This window comes from Carcharodon carcharias, chromosome 10, assembly GCF_017639515.1.
Source record: "Carcharodon carcharias isolate sCarCar2 chromosome 10, sCarCar2.pri, whole genome shotgun sequence".
Classification (NCBI taxonomy): Eukaryota; Metazoa; Chordata; class Chondrichthyes; order Lamniformes; family Lamnidae; genus Carcharodon; species Carcharodon carcharias.
Genome location: NC_054476.1, coordinates 23,788,310 through 23,808,056, shown reverse-complemented (window position 1 = coordinate 23,808,056; position 19,747 = coordinate 23,788,310). Strand labels below are relative to the sequence as shown.

The 19,747-nt window shown below is 49.7% G+C and overlaps 2 protein-coding genes across 9 annotated transcripts in view; one reads left to right on the top strand and one right to left on the bottom strand.

Moving 5' to 3' along the window:
- Positions 1-13,801, bottom strand: part of LOC121283120 (liprin-alpha-1-like) — a 172,809-nt gene extending 159,008 nt beyond the window's left edge. For all 8 annotated transcript variants that reach the window (XM_041197249.1, XM_041197254.1, XM_041197251.1 and 5 more), the window contains exon 1: positions 13,527-13,801. In XM_041197249.1, the coding sequence (XP_041053183.1) occupies positions 13,527-13,769 (243 nt within the window). In that variant the 5' untranslated portion in view covers positions 13,770-13,801. The remainder of the gene's footprint in view (positions 1-13,526) is intronic.
- LOC121283122 (60S ribosomal protein L39-like) lies at positions 2,632-2,787 on the top strand. Its single transcript, XM_041197257.1, has one exon. It carries the CDS (start codon positions 2,632-2,634, stop codon positions 2,785-2,787), a length of 156 nt encoding a protein of 51 aa, XP_041053191.1.
- Positions 13,802-19,747: the final 5,946 nt, after the last annotated feature.

Sequence of the window (19,747 nt, the reverse complement as noted above, 5' to 3'; positions counted from 1 at the left end):
CTGATGCCAGTTTTCAGCCAATTTGATTCACTCCATGTGATATCAAGGTGGCACTGAATACTGCAAACTTATGGGCCCCGACAACATTCCAGCAACAGTGCTGAAGGCTTGAGCTCCAGAACTAGCCATGCCCCAAGCCACGCTGTTCTAGTGTGGCTACAACATGCCACCTACCCAGCAATGTGGAAAATTGCCCAGGTATCTCCTATCCACAAAAGCAGGACAAATCCAGCCCAGCAAATTACTGCTACATCAGTCTACTCTTGGTCAAAGTGATAGAAGGAGTTGTCGACAGTGCTATCAGGGGGTACTTACTCAACAATGACCTGCTCTGACATTCAGTTTGGACTCCACCAGGGACATTCAGCTCCAGACCTCATTATAGCCTAAGTCCAAACATGGACAAAAGAGCTGAACTCCAGAGGTGAGGTGAGAGTAGCTGCCCTTGACATCAAGGACCAAGTGTGGCATCAAGGAGCCTTAAACCTGAAGTCAATGGGAATCGGGGAGGGGGAGATTATCTACTGGTTGGAGTCATACCTAGCACAAAGGAAGATAGTTGTGGTTGTCCCAGAACATCAGCGCAGGAATCCATCATGGTCGTGTCCTGGGGCCAACCATCTTCAGCTGCTTTGTCAATGACTTTCCCTCCATCGTAAGGTCTGACATTGGGTTGTTTGCTGATGATTGCAAAATATTTAGCACAATTCCAGGCTCCTCAGGTACTTAAGCACCCAATGCCAATATGCAGCAAGACCCAGACAACATTCAGGTTCAGGCTGATAAGTGACAAGTAACGTTCACGCCACACAAGTGCCGGGCAATGACTATTTCCAAGAGATTATCTAATCATCTCCCCTTAACATTCAATGGCTTTACTACTGCTAAATCCTCAACAACATCCTGGGGGTTACCATTGACCAGAAACTGAACTGGACCAGCCATATAAATACTGTGACCACAAGAGCAGGTCAGAGGTTGGGAATCCTACGGCACCTTCTGACTCCCCAAAGCTTGTCCACCATCTACAAGGCACAAGTTAGGAGTGTGATGGAATACTTTCCACTTGTCTGCATCAGTGCAGCTCCAACACTCAAGAAGCTCAACAACACCCAGGACAAAGTAGTCCAACACCTTACGCATTCAATCCCTCCACCATCAATGCACACAATGGCAACTGTGTGCCACTGACAAGATGCATTGCAGCAATTTACCAAAGCTCCTTCAACAGCACCTTCCAAACCTGTGGCCTCTACCACTGTGGACACCGAATCCATGGGAACACCACCACCTGCAAGTCCCCCTCCAAGCCAGGCTGCATTCTGACTTGGAAGTATATCATTGTTCCTTCACTGTCACTAGGTCAAAATCCTGGAACACCCTTCATTACAGCAGTGGGTGTAGCTGCATCACATGAACTGCAGCAGTTCAAGAACGTGGCTCAAGATCACCACAAGGACAATGAGAGATGAGCAATAAATGCTCATCTAGCTGGCAATGCCCACATCCCAAAGGATAAATTTTAAAAATTAAAACTTGGTTCATGAAGTGAGTCAGATGTGATAAGGTGCATTCTCCATTTTTTTTACTGCTAGGCATCTCCCAACTCTAAATATTCCATTAGTGCTGTATCAAAAAGAACCTGCGCAAGAGAAAATAGTGTTAAACATCATGGAACCAGATTTATTCCTGCCATTTGCACAACTGTAGAAATACCAGCTGTCGACTTGAATATAACAGAAGGCTTTGAGAAGTCATTCAGATCCCCCATCAAACCTTGAGGGAGGAATAAGATTGAGAATGAACCTGTTCCAGTATCTTACAAATAATACTGGTGAAAAGATGCTCTAAATATGTGACACAAAAGGGAGAGATCTCAAAATTAACTGACACAAAACCACTACCCTCAGCCAAATTACACTAGTTTGACAAAACATTTTCCTGAAAAAGACAAGGATTTCCAATGGTTTCATTTGCCAGGAGACCAACAATATTTGATCTTTCTTTTGAGTACAAAACTATTCTTGCATCACAAGCCTAACTATTCAATAACTCTTTCTAATGAAAGACAGCGCAATAAGGAGAACAATAAAATTCCAACTTTATAGAACATATAGGGAACAAAATTTGGGTCAATTTATAATCCAAGACAGGAGACAGATTTTAAAAACCGACTTCATGTCTACTACACTAGTAACACAGACTTCATTTTTTTAATTCTTTCATGAGATGTGGGGGTGGGCGTTGCTGACAAGGCCAGCATGTTGCCCATCTTTTGAGCTGAGTGGCTTGCTGGGCCATTCAGAGGGCAGTTTAGAGTCAACCATATTGCAGTGGGTCTGGAGTCAGATGTAGGCCAGGCCCAGTAAGGATGGCAGATTTACATCCCTAAAGAGCATTAGTGAACCAGGTGGTTTTTTACGACAATCGGTTATAGTTTCATGGTCATCATTACTGTGGTTAGCTTTCAATTTCAGATTATATTAATTAAATTCAAATTCCACCAGCTGCTGTGGTGGAACCCTTGATTTGAACCCTTGCCCCCAGTGCATTAGCCTGGGCCCTTGGATTACTGGCTCAGTGATATTACCACTACGTCACCGTTGAGGCAGCTGGAGTGGAGGTTAGGCCATGCCATCCCACAAAACCTTCAGGATCAAGCAATTCCTCACCAAGATGAAGAAGCAAAACCGACCAACTCCGCAGTGGATCCACATGAAAACTAGCAACAAGATCAGATACAACTCCAAGAGGAGACACTGGAGAAGGACCAAGCTGGGCCTGTAAAGGGATTCACCATCGCTGGCACACTGCCAGCAACAGCCATCTCTCCTGATCTCCCCCTCTCCCCTGCAGAGAAGGGTAATGGAACTGCAGATCTGAGCAACAGCTGACTGGAGAAAAATGTAATTTTTTTGTTTCACATTTTCTATTGTGGAAAATTAAACCAATCTAAATCTCAAAAAATCATCTCCCCCTAAATTGATTGCATATTACAATCAATTTAAATTGCTTTTGATTTGAAATGTTTTCTAGTACAAACTGTACTAACTGGTGCTAATTTGTATCATTAAACATTTTAAGTGAAGAAAACCCAGTTTGCAAACTTGGTATGAAATTGGTTTAAGATTCAACCAAATACGATGCAAACAGATGCATTTTTCCTATCAGGGATATATATTCAAATTAGTGACAAAGTAAGGCTGCTTTCCTATTAGGCTAAGAGTTGTATTAATGCCGCCGGCTCAACTGTTTTTTTAAAACTAGATCCTCCTGGTTACAGGGAATCTGGCAACTTTGCTTCATCATCGGTGGCACTAACATAATATCTATAAGGCAAGGTACTTTGAAATGGAACAGAAAAATAGTTACCAATAATTTAGCCTGAATCAGCATTATCCAAATCAAATCTAATCCACAGAGTAAACAGATTCTCTGACTTTTCAACAATGAAAGACTTTTACTATCAAGAATCAGCTCTGCGCTTAACTCACTTCACACTTCAAATACCTTGGGAATTTTTTCAGATGCAATGCAAGCAGCTGAGCATGTTTGCAGTAAAAATCAATATACAAAATAATTTCAAATAAATCAATGCCTTATTGTTCACAAATGGGGTTAACTTTCAATCTCAGCAGGGGCAGATAACTGTGGGTACTGAACAGGCTGCCTGTTACATACCCAAGCTGCCTTTTCTTCCAAAACAAAAACAGAATTACCTGGAAAAACTCAGCAGGTCTGGCAGCATCGGCGGAGAAGAAAAGAGTTGACGTTTCGAGTCCTCATGACCCTTCGACAGAACTTGAGCTCTTCCTTCCGCCCCCACCCCATACCCAACGACATGCAGGAAATCCTACCTGTCCAACTAATCCATAATTTAAAACTATTATTTGACTTCTGCGGCCAGTTATAATATTGGGTTTCCCTTTCTCCTGCATCCGACCATTTTTCCACTTTTTCACTGCTGCATTAGCTAACTCTCTTTAAAAATTACCAGGGCTTTCCAATAATAATCCTGAAGGTGCAATCCAAAATGCTTTTCCTAAAATGCAATGTTAAAATCCCTTTTAATAATACAATATAAAACAGTTTTTAAATATAAACTGCTGTGGATGCTGGAAAACTAAAATAAAAAGAGAAAACATTGGAAATTATCAGCAGGTCTGGCAGCATCTGTTGAGAAATAGAACTAATGGCTTAGGCCAATGACCTTCCAACAGGATTGCAACCTTAACTCACTGTCTCCACAGGCGTTGCCTGACCCGAGTATAACATTTCCAGCATTTTCTCTTTTTAAAAACAGGTTTACTGTGGTGCATAAGTGCTGCTGAAGCATGCAAATGTTAACACAACATAGTAAAAGTTGAAACAAAAACAAAAATAGCTGGAAAAACTCAGCAGGTCTGACAGCATCTGCGGAGAGGAACACAGTTGACGTTTAGAGTCCATATGACTCTTCATCAGAACTAAGGAAATAGAGAAATGAGGTGAAATATAAGCTGGTAGAGGGGGGTGGGACAGGTAGAGCTGGATAGAGGGCCAGTGATAGGTGGAGGCAAAGAAGAGATTGCCAAAGATGTCATAGACAAAAGGGTGTTGACGGTGGTGATATTATCTAAGGAACGTGCTAATGGGGACATTAAGGGCAGCAAGCAGGACAAGCAAGTGGCAGATGGCCCTGGTGGGGGGAGGGATTGAAATGAGCTAAAGGTGGAGATAGAACAACAGATCGAAATAAATTTAAAAATGAGTGGGAAAAGAAATTTTTTTTTTAAATTATAAATTATTGGGGGGGGGGGGGGTGAAATCGGATAGGGGGTGGGGATGGAGGAGAGAGTTCATGATCTGAAATTGTTGAACTCAATATTAAGTCCAGAAGGCTGTAAAGTGCCTAGTCAGAAGATGAAGTGCTGTTCCTCCAGTTTGCGTTGAGCTTCACTGGAACATTGCAGCAGGCCAAGGACGGACATGTGGGCATGAAAGCAGGGTGGTGTGTTGAAATGGCAAGCGACAGGAAGGTCTGGATCATGCTGGCAGACAGACTGAAGGTGTTCCGCAAAGCGGTCACCCAGTCTGCGTTTGGTCTCTCCAATGTAGAGCAGACCGCATTGGGAACAGCGAATGCAGTGGACTAAATTGAAGGAAGTGCAAGTGAAGTGCTACTTCACTTGAAAGGAGTGTTTGGGCACTTGGACGGTGGAGGGGTGAGGGGGGGGGGGGGGGGGGGGGGGGGGAGAGAATAAAGGTGTTGCACCTTCTGCACCTATTTTTAAATTTATTTTGATCTATTGTTTTATCTCCACCTTTTAACCCATTTCAATCCCTTCCCCCCACCCCACCCCCACTAGGGCCATCTGCCACTTGCTTATACGCTGACCTTGTTAAATGGGATCTGAATACGTCCCATGCTCAAACTGCATTCTTTGCGTAGGCCACTGGGACGCCTATTCCACACATTATCGATCTACGTCACTCCATCCTCATTCATCCAACTGTTGTCACGGACATGCACAAAATCTCTTTCAGGGAACATGAATTTGGCATGGTTTTACATTTGAAAATTACCATAAGCTTTAACTTCATTCCATCGGTCATGCAGGCAAGTGCCACCGTGAATGCTGTCTTCTATGTGCCGTGGCTTTCACTAGAACTGTTTTTGAACCTTTCCACTCCACAGTCCGGCCCTCTGGGCATATCAAAATCTGTTGGCATTTCATCCAAGTTGCCGATGTGACAATGTTTTTGTCGCTGTCTGATGAAGAGTTGCTGGAAACTAGTCATTGGCATTGAAGATTCTTGGTTATCACTGAGCAATTATTGGACTCCTGCTGCAACATTAGACATTTTTGTTCCATAAAACAGCTACACCAACTAGCCGTTTCTCTGAAAACTTTGCTGGACTCGGTTTGATTTGGTCCATTTAAGAGTGTATGTGTGCATTGCATTTCTGATGACAATGCAACCGTTCTGACTATTTGAGGACCCATTCCAATACACGCTTCTAAGATCAGGCCTGTGTCTGGTCCCTTTTCTCATGACATATTTGGTCTTGGGCACCTTCACAGGGCAGATTCCTTCTTCTTCCATTCACCCACCACTGAATTTCACTAACACCGAATTCCCTCACTGCAGCAGTTATCTGACAAGTTAGAAAATATTACGACTTTTGCTTAAAACCATCTTCATACTTCATTTGTTTTGTTGGAAGGCTCATTTCTCTTTGTTGTTTGCTGTGTAGGTGTGTCTTAAACTCCCATGCATCTTCACAACACAGTCCCTATTGCCTACTTGAGCCAGTTATAAGGTACCAGTAAGTGAAACAGGCATTTGTGGGGTTAAAAATTGAGACCGATTACTAAGGAGAGTACAACACACCATGGCTGAAAATGGGAGGATAGCCTTCTGTGCTGAATCTATGCAAAAACATGATTTTTGGGGGCGGGAAAATGGGGTTGTCTCATACACGTTGCAAGTGTATACACTTTTATACTAAATCCAAGGCCTTATTCGGGTAACAGAACTGAAATCCAGTTTATGATTCTACTGCTGCAGAAGGGAGCCAGATGTGTTGGTATAAATGACGTTTTCTTTCATTCCAAAACTGCTGTTAAAGCATAAATGTACTCTGAATCATGGCTGGATCTGACATTAGAACAAAGCAGGGCAAGACCCTGATAAAGAATGTGACTTTCATAAGCAATATACATTCAAAAAGTTTAGCATCGGCCAAAAGCTGCAACTGCTTTGCACCAACAGTAAATCTTAACAAATGCACTGTTAATGTCCTTCCATGCAGTACATAGGCATTGGGATACCACCAGATTGATGAATCAGATGGCTGCTTTAGAAATATGAATTTACCACATACACAAGTTTTTCATACAACCATTCAAAAGCAAAAAGGACATCAGTTCTGCATTGTTATTGCAGTAGCACATTTACATTTACACTCAAATGTAGAATGCACACTGCACAATACTGCTTCATAGAACAGAGTACAAGAGAAAAAAAACCATCCCGCAGTTAACCAAACAAGAAAAGCCTGAAGAGAATTTGTTCATTTCTATCTTACATTTTACTTTAAAATTCTTGCACAGCATATATTAACTTAAAAACTGCAGCATAAATTCTACCGGAGTATGCACTGATCTTTCCTACTGCAGATTAATAGCAGTGGGGCTTCATGCTTCAAAAAGATACCATCCCATCTAGCATAATATCTGTACTCCATAAAGTTCAGTCGACACACTGTTAAACAGAAATCAAACTGCACTGACAATTATGCAAAAGTGAACTTTAATTTTAAATCAGCAGTGAATGCATTGAGCAGTTTATCTAAGGTAATAAAGTAAGAGTACATATCTTCAATGGTTGGTGGCTCTCCAAACACCTCATTAATTGGTACACAACAGTCAATAGAAGCTCAACACAAACCTCAGCTACCTCATGCCTAAATATTGTAACTCTTTTAGAGTTAAAACAATTAAACTAAATTAACAAAATAAAGGACAAATCAAGCACAGCCCCTAATTCAGGTCAGCAGTAAAACCAAGGACAAAGTTTAAAGGAAACTTACAAACTTTAAACCAAAATGTGATTAAGGGGGTCAATAAAACACCCCAGTCCCCGCGGTGTCCACCAAGCACGGAAGGCCTCAAGTGTGCCGGCAGACACCGTGTGCTCCCTCTCCAGGGACACCCGACCGCGATAATACACGCCAGTCTACCTCTCCCTGGACCGTGACCCCACCACTGAACATTAAGCCATTGTTTCCAGGACTGTTACTGACCTCATCTCTTCTGGAGATCTTCCTTCCACAGCTTCCAACCTGATAGTCTCCCAAACTCTGACGGCCTGCTTCTACCTCCTACCCAAAATCCACAAACAGAACTGTCCCAGCAGCCTGTTCCTGCCCCACGGAACTCATTTCTTGCAATCTTGACTCAATTCTCTCTCGCCTTGTCCAGTCCCTTCCCACCTACATCATATCAACAATTTCCAGTTCCCTGGCAACAACCACCTCCTCTTCACCATGGACATCCAATCCCTCTACACCTCCATCCCCCATCAGGATGGTCTAATGGCTCTCCACTTCTTCCTGGAACAGAGGCCCGAACAATCCCCATCCACAACTACTCTCCTCCGTCTGGCTGAACTTGTTCTCACACTGAACAATTTCTCCTTCAAATCCTCTCACTTCCTCCAAATAAAAGGTGTGGCTATGGGTACCCGCATGGGCCGCAGCTATGCCTGTCTCTTTATGGGGAATGTGGAACATTCCTTGTTCCAGTCCTACTCTGGCCCCCTTCCACAACTTTTTCTCCGGTACATCAATGATTACTTCGGGGCTGCTTCACGCTCTCATCTGGACCTGGAAAAACTTATTAATTTTGCTTCCAATTTCCACCCCTGCATCATTTTCACATGGTCCATCTCCGACACTTCCCTTCCCTTCCTTGACCTCTCTGTCTCAATCTCTGGTGATAGACTGTCCACCAATATCCATTACAAGCCTACCGACTCCCACAGCTACCTCGGCCTACCGACTCCCACAGCTACCTCAACTACAGTTCCTCACACCATGCTTCCTGTAAGGACTCCATCCCATTCTCAGTTCCTTTGCCTCCGTCGCATCTGTTCTGATGATGCCACTTTCAAAAATAGTTCCTGACATGTCCTCCTTCTTCCTTAACTGAGGTTTTCCACTCATGGTGGTTGACAGGGCCCTCAACCGTGTCCGACCCATCTCCCGCACATCCGCTCTTAGACCTTCTTCTCCCTCCCAGAAACATGATAAGGTCCCCCTTATCCTTACTTATCACCCCACCAACCTCTGCGTTCAAAGGATCATCCTCCGCCATTTCCAGCATGATGCCAACACCAAACACATCTTCCCTTCACACCCCGGCGGCATTCCGCAGGGATTGTTCCCTGTGTGACACCCTGGTCCACTCCTCCATCACCCCCTACACCTTAACCCGCTCCCACGGCACCTTCCCATACAACCGTAGAAGATGCAACACCTGCCCCTTTACTTCCTCTCTCCTCACCATCCAAGGGCCCAAACACTCCTTTCAAGTGAAGCAGCATTTCACTTGCACTTCCAACTTAGTTTACTGCATTCGTTGCTCCCAATGCGGTTTCCTGTACATTGGAGAGACCGAACGCAGACTGGGTGATCGCTTTGCAGAACACCTTTGGTCTGTCTGCAAGCATGACCCAGACCTCCCTGTTGCTTGCCATTTCTACACTCGACCCTGCTCTCATGCCCACATGTCCGTCCTTGGCTTGCTGCATTGTTCCAGTGAAGCTCAACGCAAACTGGAGGAACAGCACTTCATCTTCCAACTAAGCACCTTACAGCCTTCTGGACTGAATATTAAGTTCAATTATTTTAGATCATGAACTCTCTCCTCCATCCCCACTCCCTTTTCGATTTTCCCCCTCCTTTTTGTTTTTTCCAATAATTTATATAGATTTTTCTTTTCCCACCTATTTCCATTATTTTTAAATGTATTCCTATCCATTGTTGTAGCTGTACCTTTTAGCCTTTTTCAATTCCTTCACCCCACCCCCACTAGGGCTATCTGTATAAATATAAAAACAAAAAACTGCGGATGCTGGAAATTCAAAACAAAAAACAGAAATACTGGAAAAACTCAGCAGGTCTGGCAGCATCGGTGGAGAAGAATAAAGTTCACGTTTCGAGTCCTCATGACCCTTCAACAGAACGAGAATCTGTTGAAGGTCACGAGGACTCGAAACGTCAACTTTGTTCTTCTCCGCCAATGCTGCCAGACCTGCTGAGTTTTTCCAGGGCTATCTGTACCTTGCTCGTCCTGCTTTCTACCCTTAATTAGCACATTCCTTTAGATTATATCACCACTTTCAACACCTCTTTGTCCTTTTGTCTGTGACATCTTTTGGTTATCTCCACCTATCACTGGCTGTCTACCTAGCTCTTCTTGACCCAACACCCCCCCCCACCCTTAAACCAGCTTATATTTCACCTCTTTCCTATTTTTCTTTAGTTCTGTTGAAGAGTTATGCAGACTTGAAGTGTTAACTGTGCTCCTCTCCACAGATGCTTCCAGACCTGCTGAGTTTTTCCAGGTATTTTTGTTTTTGTTTTGGATTTCCAGCATCCGCAGTTTTTTGCTTTTATATTTACAGAGGGTTGTGCAGTTCCACAGAAACTTTATCACATGTGATTCAGTTAGAGAAAGATTTTGGGGCATTTTGTCTAGAGTTCCACTTCATTAATCATTTTTTCACTTTACAGAAAGTATTTAATGCTGATCTGCCATGTGTATTATTGCCTATATTACTGCCCAAAGCCTTGGAAAGTCTATTAGATGGGTGGGTAACACATTAGCAGACACATTGCGATAGCAGACACATTGTGATAAAGAGTTTTATTATATTTTAATTGCAACTCAGTGTTAATTATAGTGCCTTTGCCGTAGCAAACAGAAAGTGGCAAAACTGGACACCACGCAACAATAGAACTGAAGATGTCAACGCAGGGTTTGCGATCAAAGACAGAGGGAAGGTACAATAGAGATCAAAACGGAAAAACAGAATGCACACTGGCATGTAGGTCACAGGGGGAGGAACAGGCTAAGCCATAATGACCTATACAGTAGAAGAAGACAAGGTTTCAAATTTGATACATCAAGAAATTATGTCGGCAAGGGCAGAGACAATGTGGGAATGTTGCACTTTACAAAGGTAATGAATGGCAAGGGCTGAGTTTTGGATAAACTATATGCCAAATAAAACTTGAGAGGCTAGTGAGGTGCATTGGTGTAGTTGAACTTGGAGGTGTTAGAGCTTTTAATGAAAGTTCAGAGACAGTGTTCATGCAATTGGAGCAGGCAATGATACTCAAGTCAAAGTAGGTAATCTGTTGCAAACAATATGGTGCAGCCTGAGCAAACAGCTGGTGAGAAAGATGAAATCATGGGCTAGAGTGATGAATTTCTGGTAAAAGCTAAACCAGTTGTCTTTGGTTGTGTTGAGGAAGATGTAAAAAGTTCTTGCCTATCACAATTTAATGTTAGGCAAGCAGTCAGGCAGCATGCTCTTGGGAGTCAAGGGTGGCAGTAGAAGGCATAAATGAATGTAATCAACCAACAATTGGGAATGACCCCAAACACCAGCATTTGACAAGGAAATTATGGTGCTAATTGATAAAACCCAGCAATTTAGGAGATGAGTGCACAGGGGACAGGAGCAAAAGCCACTGTAAACATCCTGGTAATATAGTGACAAGTAGGAGCAGTTTAATACAAGGGAAATCAGAGATTAACTGCAATGAGATGAGGGAGACAATGATAGGGATGGTGTGATCCATTGCAATGGAGTCAAGGAGGACCAGGAGGGATAAAGTTCAGTCAGAGATTTAAAAACCAGTCCAGCTTTTCAATCAGTGCACAGCATGGTAAACAACTGTCGTAGTATTATGAACAACTTTTACCTCTATATGGTTGGTTGAAGTCTTTCTTTCAGTACATTGTTACTTGCCGCTGGCAGCCCCACACCATAAGGTCCAACAACTTAGAAATAAAACTACATCACAATTTTGGAAAAAAGTTTAATCTGTGTACACACGTATTTGCCCTTTTTAAATGAAAAAAAGTACACCAAAGGCCACGGTGTTGTTTTATTATTGGCTGGATAAAACATTTTGGCACCCATAACAAATCCAACACTTCCTAATAACGTGTTAGTTTAACAACTGTGCAACCTATGCATGCAAGCAGTTAAATCTGGTACTAATGCCAGCTGACTGTAAAACACTTTTACAGTATTAAATTGCATTCTTTCAAAATAATGAACTGCTCAGAAATTGTAAAACCTGCCTTTCACACAAGTAATACCCGTTTAGACCCAAAGAATGTACTGATTCCATAACCCAAACTACACACACAGATTACATTTTGAAATAGAAAAAGAGGGGACCTTTAAGCCAATAATCCTCAAGATACAATTCCCAGTTATAACCAGCATTAAGGACAGAGTCATAGTGTTGCAATTCTTCAGATTGCTTGATATTTTCACATCTCTTTATTCCCATGATGTATGTTACTTATATGCCGAAAAATCTGAAGTCTACAGTAAGATTTGCTTTTATTTCGACTGACCCAGCACCAGTAACATAAATGTGTCTAAAGCCTCAAAATGATCTAGACAAGTTGTAAAACGCAATACAAATAAAAGGCTCTCTGCTACTGTTCTATGTAACTAGGTGCAGCATTATTTGTTTCAGGTCAAATAATTAAAGAGGTATAAAACAATCAGTTGTTGAGAAAGTAAAGCTTGTTCAACACTTCCTGCACTGATCAATTTCAAACCAAAACTGTTTGCTCACTGAGTCTAACAATACAAGTTATAACTGTAACATATACATTATTCCAATTTAGTTCAGCTGACTATAATACAAATGGCTGTAGTCAAATCCAGAAATCACATATCACAATTGGAACGGAAACACTTGCATATACTTTAAAGAACAATGTGCTATTTTAGATTTGGAAAGGGTGTGCGGTATGCACAAGTTTCATCCAGCATTTAAATTTAATATCTTCTGTTCCAAACCACTGCATATGCCTTTCCAATTAGATTACATGACGACCATAGATGAAAGTCTACATCAACTGTGTAACTGATGTAGTCCAACTCTCCTTGAAGGATAACTATCTTCACAATGCAAAACAATACAAAATTTCTAAAAAAACTGGGAACACAATTCACAATCTAATTATGCAAGTGCACAAACAGCAGCACAGACGACTGGATGTAAATGCCAGATTATCAAATCCCCTAGTTTAGAGGCAACAAGTAACAAAATCATCAATGCATCTTTAATAATAAACAACTAGCTTGCCCAAAGTTTCAAGATGCGTTTATATCCTAGCTGTACCACTGTGAGGCAAGCATATCTTATCGCTAACAATGACTGCCAGACTGACTTACAGCATTTGAAATCACCTCGTCACCAAAAACTTGTATTTGATATATTTAAACACAATGGGTTTTGTTCCTAAAAGAGATTGTGTTCAGAAAGTACCTACTCCATGCCCTTGGGAAAAGCAGCCTTTGAGTGAAGGTAACGGGGCGGGGGAAGGAGTGCGTTGCTTTGTAATGAAATAATTACATTCCACTCGATCCCGAGTAGATGGCCCCCTTTACAAGAAAAAAGGTTAAATTAAGGTGAATTGTCACATTCTTGCACAAAGTGTCGTTGTGTGCGTGTGTTTTTGTTTGTTGGAGGGAATCTTAACTCAGAAAGAGACCACAAAAAGGTTTGCTACTAGAAGAGCTGAGCACCCCCTCCCTCCCTCCCCTTTGGATTTAGACAAGTTTTTTTTTAAATGGTTTTATGAAAGTTGGCAGCTTTTAGTGCCTGCAGTTGCTAACAAAGTAGCAGAAGGAGACAGGGAGGAAGGCTAAGGCCTGGAGTGAGTGTTTATTTGAAAGGGATGGGGTGTGTTGGTTGTTTAGGTGGCTCCCTTCCCTCCTACCTGAGGTAAGGCGGTGTTGAGCTGCCTCTGCAGCGAGTCCCTCTCGTGGAAAGCCTCCTGCATCTTGGCCTGACACAGGGCCAGCGACTCCTGGCTCTCCCGCAGGCTCTCCAGCAGCTTGTCGCGCTCGTCTAGCATGTTCACCATCAGCTGCTCGAAATTGGCCTCGGTCTCGGCGCCGTACTGCGAGCCCCGCGGGCTCAGCGTGTCCTCGCTGATGGTCGGCATCACCTCGCACATCATCTTCGGCAGGAGGCCGGGTGGAAGGAAAGTGGGTTTTGAGGGGGGGGGGGGGGGGGGGGGGGGGGGGAGAAGGTGGTGAGGGGAAGAGACGGACTCGAGGCCGGTGTGTGGCGGGCGGCCTACACTCACCTTCCTTCCCCGGGGGCTGAGGTGGTGCCGGGGAGAGGCGGGGTGTAAACCTAATAAATAATGTTTCTAACTGTAGATAAAATAATACCGGAGACTGCGGGGACCTCAGAACAGCAGCAGCGACAGGCCGACCCGCCGGCTCATCCCGACCGGAGAAAACACCAAGAGAGGAATCTAAATAATAAATAAGTACACCCTCCTCCTCCTCCTTCTCCCTGTCCCCCGATTCTTCTCCTTCTCCCTCCTCCTTCTCCGGCCTGGTGAATGCCCCCCCAGGACCGCTCACACCGAGCTTTCTTCCTTTCCCCTCACATACTCCGCTCCCTCTCTCCCGCTTTCTCCCTGGAGGGCGTCCGCGATCCCGACAAAATGTCCGCGCGTCCCGTGTCTCCCATACGTGCGCGCCGCCGGCCTACCCATAATCCTTCCACGTCGCGCGCACGCAACGCCCCGCCGTTCCCAACAAATCTCCCTCCCTCCCTCCTGACTCACGTCCCGCGTACAGTTAGCCCCGCCCCCGCGTGCTCAGTTCTGGGAAACCATGGAGCCCCAGGATGGGGTGGGGGGGGGGTAGAGAGGAGAAATGGGCGGGGGGGGGGTAGAGAGGAGAAATGGGCGGGGGGGGGGTAGAGAGGAGAAATGGGCGGGGGGGGGGTAGAGAGGAGAAATGGGCGGGGGGGGGGTAGAGAGGAGAAATGGGCGGGGGGGGGTAGAGAGGAGAAATGGGCGGGGGGGGGTAGAGAGGAGAAATGGGCGGGGGGGGGTAGAGAGGAGAAATGGGCGGGGGGGGGTAGAGAGGAGAAATGGGCGGGGGGGGGTAGAGAGGAGAAATGGGCGGGGGGGGGTAGAGAGGAGAAATGGGCGGGGGGGGGTAGAGAGGAGAAATGGGCGGGGGGGGGTAGAGAGGAGAAATGGGCGGGGGGGGTAGAGAGGAGAAATGGGCGGGGGGGGGTAGAGAGGAGAAATGGGCGGGGGGGGGTAGAGAGGAGAAATGGGCGGGGGGGGGTAGAGAGGAGAAATGGGCGGGGGGGGGTAGAGAGGAGAAATGGGCGGGGGGGGTAGAGAGGAGAAATGGGCGGGGGGGGGTAGAGAGGAGAAATGGGCGGGGGGGGGTAGAGAGGAGAAATGGGCGGGGGGGGGTAGAGAGGAGAAATGGGCGGGGGGGGGTAGAGAGGAGAAATGGGCGGGGGGGGTAGAGAGGAGAAATGGGCGGGGGGGGGTAGAGAGGAGAAATGGGCGGGGGGGGTAGAGAGGAGAAATGGGCGGGGGGGGGTAGAGAGGAGAAATGGGCGGGGGGGGGTAGAGAGGAGAAATGGGCGGGGGGGGGTAGAGAGGAGAAATGGGCGGGGGGGGTAGAGAGGAGAAATGGGCGGGGGGGGGTAGAGAGGAGAAATGGGCGGGGGGGGGTAGAGAGGAGAAATGGGCGGGGGGGGGTAGAGAGGAGAAATGGGCGGGGGGGGGGTAGAGAGGAGAAATGGGCGGGGGGGGGTAGAGAGGAGAAATGGGCGGGGGGGGTAGAGAGGAGAAATGGGCGGGGGGGGGTAGAGAGGAGAAATGGGCGGGGGGGGGTAGAGAGGAGAAATGGGCGGGGGGGGGTAGAGAGGAGAAATGGGCGGGGGGGGGGTAGAGAGGAGAAATGGGCGGGGGGGGGTAGAGAGGAGAAATGGGCGGGGGGGGGTAGAGAGGAGAAATGGGCGGGGGGGGTAGAGAGGAGAAATGGGCGGGGGGGGGGTAGAGAGGAGAAATGGGCGGGGGGGGGTAGAGAGGAGAAATGGGCGGGGGGGGTAGAGAGGAGAAATGGGCGGGGGGGGGTAGAGAGGAGAAATGGGCGGGGGGGGGGTAGAGAGGAGAAATGGGCGGGGGGGGGTAGAGAGGAGAAATGGGCGGGGGGGGGTAGAGAGGAGAAATGGGCGGGGGGGGGTAGAGAGGAGAAATGGGCGGGGGGGGGTAGAGAGGAGAAATGGGCGGGGGGGGTAGAGAGGAGAAATGGGCGGGGGGGGTAGAGAGGAGAAATGGGCGGGGGGGGGTAGAGAGGAGAAATGGGCGGGGGGGGGTAAGAGAGGAGAAATGGGCGGGGGGTGGGTAGAGAGGAGAATGGGCGGGGGGGTAGAGAGGAGAAATGGGCGGGGGGGGTAGAGAGGAGAAATGGGCGGGGGGGGGTAGAGAGGAGAAATGGGCGGGGGGGGTAGAGAGGAGAAATGGCGGGGGGGGTAGAGGGAAATGGGCGGGGGGGGTTAGAGAGGAGAAATGGGCGGGGGGGGGTAGAGAGGAGAAATGGGCGGGGGGGGGTAGAGAGGAGAAATGGGCGGGGGGGGGGGTAGAGAGGAGAAATGGGCGGGGGGGGGGGGGTAGAGAGGAGAAATGGGCGGGGGGGGTAGAAGAGGAGAAATGGGGGGGGTAGAGAGGAGAAATGGGGGGGGGTAGGGAGGAGAAATGGGGGGGGTAGGGAGGAGAAATGGGGGGGTAGGGAGGAGAAATGGGGGGGTAGGGGGGAGAAATTGGGGTAGAGAGGGGAAATGGAGGGGGAGGGAAATGGGGGGTAGAGAGGGGAAATGGGGGGTAGAGAGGGGAAATGGAGGGGGAGGGAAATGGGGGGTAGAGAGGGGAAATGGGGGGTAGAGAGGGGAAGGGTGGAGGGGGAATGGGGGGAAGGGAAATGGGGAAGCAAAATGGGGAAGGGAAATATGGGGGGAAATGCGGGGGAGGGGAAATGGTGGGGGGAGGGTAAATGGTGGGGGGAGGGGAAATGGCGGGAAAGGGGAAATGGTGGGAGAAGGGAAAGGGGGAGAAGAGGGGGGGAGGGAGGGAGAAAGGGGGAGGGGGGAGAGGGGAGGGGGAGAAGGGGTGAAGGGAGGAGGGGGAAAGGGGGGAGAGGGGAAAGGGCGGGGAAGTGGGGTGGGAGAGTGAGGGGGAGGAAGGGGGAGAGAGGGGAAGGGGGGAGGGGAAAGGGGGGGAAAGTGGGGTGGGAGAAGGGGGAGAGAGGGGAAGGGGGAGGAGAGGGGGGAGAGGGGAAGGGGGAGTGGAGAGGGGGAAAGGTGGGAGAGGGGAAAGGGAAGGGGAGGAGAGGGGGAGTGGAGAGGGGAAAGGGGGGAGAGGGGGAAGGGAAGGGGGAGAGGAGGGGGAGGGGAGAGAGAAGGGGAGAGGAAGGGGAGGGGGGAGAGTGGGGAAAGGGGGGAGAGGGTGAGGGGAAAGGGGCAGCGGGGAAAGGGGGCAGGGGAGAGTGGGGGGAGGGGGAGGGTAGGGGGAGGGGGAGAGGAAGGGGGAGAAGGGAGGGGAAAGGGGGAGGGGGTGGGGAGAGAGTAAGGGGGTGGGGGGAGTGTGTGAGGGGACATAGGTGGGGAAGTGGTAGAGGGTGAGGGGAAGGGGGTGGGGGGTGAGAGGGGAAGGGGGTGAGAGGGTGAGGGGAAGGGGTTGGGGAGGTGGGAGAGGGTGAGGGGAAGGGGGTGGGGGGTGAGAGGGGAAGGGGGTGGGGGGAGAGGGTGAGGGGAAAGGGGTGGGGGGAGAGGGTGAGGGGAAAGGGGTGGGGGGTGAGGGGAAGGGAGTGGGGGGGATTGGGGGAAGGGGTGGGGATGTGGTGGAGGGGTGGGAGAGGGTGAGGGGAAGGGGTTGGGTGGTGGGGGCGAGAGGGTGAGGGGAAAGGGGTGAGGGGAAGGGGGTGGGGGGGAGAGAGTGGGGGGGGGTATTGGGGGGGAATGGGGGAAGAGGGGGATGGGGGGAAGGGGATGGGGGAGGGGGAAGAGGGGGAGGGGCAAGAGGGGGAGGGTGGAAGAGGGAGAGGGGGTGGGGGAAGAGGGGGTAGGGTGAAGAGGATGGAGGGAGAGGGGAGAGGGAGAGCGGGGGAAGAGGGGGAGGGAAAAGGGGGAAGAGGGGGAGGGGAAGAGGGAGTGGGGGAGAGGGAGGGGGGGAAGCGGAAGAGGGGGAGGAAGAGGGAGAGGGAGTGAATAGGGAAAGGGGGAGAGGGGGGAAGATGGAGAGAGGGGAGGGGGAAGATGGAGAGAGGGGAGTGGGAAGTGGGAGAGGGGGGAAGAGTGGGGAGATTGGGAGGGAGAGGGGGAAGAGGGGGAGAGGGAGGGGGAAGTGGGGAAGAGGGAGGAGTGGGAAGAGGGAGTGGGGGGAAGAGGGAGTGGGGGAGAGGGGGAAGATGGAGTTGGGGGAGAGGGAGAGGGGGAAGCGGGAGGGGGGGATGCGGGGCAGGGGGAGGGAGAGGGAGGAAAGATGGTGGGTGAGAAGAGGGGGAAGCGGGAGAGGGGGAGAGGGGGAGGGAAGAGGGAAAGGGGAGGGAGAAGAGGGAAAGGGGGAGGGGGTATGAGGGAAGTGGGGAGAAGGGAGGGAGGGAGGAGGTGAGGAGGGGGGAGAAGGGAGAAGGGGGAGAAGGGAGAGGGGAAGAATGGGGGAGAAGGGAGAAAGAGGGGGAGGGGGTGATTGGGGAGGCAGGGAGAAGGGGTGTGGGGGGAGAAGGAGGGATGTGGGAGAAGGTGGGGAGGGAGGAGGTGAGGAGGGGGGAGAAGAGGGAAGGGGGAGAAGGGAGAGGGGGAGAAGGAGGGGGAGGGGGTGAGTGGGGAGGGGGGAGAAGGGGGTTGGGGGTGAAGGAGGAGTGGGGTGGGAGAAGGGGGGTCAGGGGGGAGAAGGGATGGTGGGGGGAGAAGAGGGGAGGGGAGAAGGGAAGGGGTGAGGGGGAGAGGGGGAAAGGGGGGAGAAAGGGAAGGGAGAAGTGGGTGCAGGAGGGGGGGGTCAGGAGGGGGCAAGGGGGAGAAGTGGGGAGGGCGAGAGAGGGAGGGGGCGAATAGGGGAGAAGGGGTGAGGGGGTGAAGAGGGGAGGGGGAAAGGGGGAGGGAGGGAGAAGGGGGAGGTGGGGGAGGGGTGGGATGGAGGGGCAGAACTGTAAACTGTAGAAGGAGTGGTGTGGGAGAAGGGGGGGTCAGGGGGGAGAAGGGATGGTGGGGGGAAAGAGGGGGAGAAGAGGGGAGGGGGAGAAGGGAGAGGGGTGAGGGGGAGAAGGGGGGAGGGGGAAAGGGGGGAGAAGGAGAAGGGAGAAGTGGGTGCGGGCGGGGGGAGAGGTCAGGAGAGGGCAAGGGGGGAGAAGTGGGGAGGGGGAGAGAGGGAGGGGGCGAATAGGGGTGAGGGGGTGGAGGGGAGGGTGGAAAGGGGGAGGGGGGAAAGGGGGAGGGAGGGGGGAGAGAGGAAGGGAAAGGGGAGGGGGAGGGAAGGGGAGGGGGAGAGAGGGAGGGGGAAGAAGGGGGGAGTGGGGCAGAAGGGAGAGGGAGGGGGGGCAAGAGGGAGAAGGAGAGAAGGGGGAGGTGGAAGAAGGGAGGGTGAATGGGGGAGGGAGGAGGAGGGAGGGAGAGCGAGAAGAGAAGGGAGGCTGAAGGGGGAGAAGGGGAGGGAGGCTGAAGGGGGAGAAGGGAGGGAGGGGGGAGAAGGAGGGGAGGAGGAGAAGGGAGAATGGGGGAAGGGAGAAGGGGAGAAGGAGAGGGAGGGGGAGGGCGGGGAGAGGGGACAAAGGGGGAGGGCGGGGAAGGGGGGATGGAGGGAGGGGGAGAAGTGGGGAGAGGAGAGGAGGGGTGGGAAAAGGGGGGAGGGGGGAGAAGTGGGGAGGGGGAGAAGCGGAGGTGGGGGGAGAAGGGAGGGGAGGGGGAGATGGGGGGAGAAGAGAGAGGGGGAGAAGGGAGAGGGGGGAGGTGGAGGTGGGGGAGGGGTGGGATGGAGGGGCAGAACTGTAAACTTGGTAAATGACCGGGATTGGTCGGAAATGGTTTTGTATATCTCAATGTGGAACTATAGCTCGGACCAGTACCAGTCATTTCCTAACTTTTTCTGTTTTTTTCCGAGGCGACCTTACCCCCAAGCTG

What these genes read in the sequence shown, in the direction of transcription:
- LOC121283122 (XM_041197257.1), top strand. Translation starts at nt 2,632, where the DNA reads ATGCCATCCCACAAAACCTTCAGGATCAAGCAATTCCTCACCAAGATG.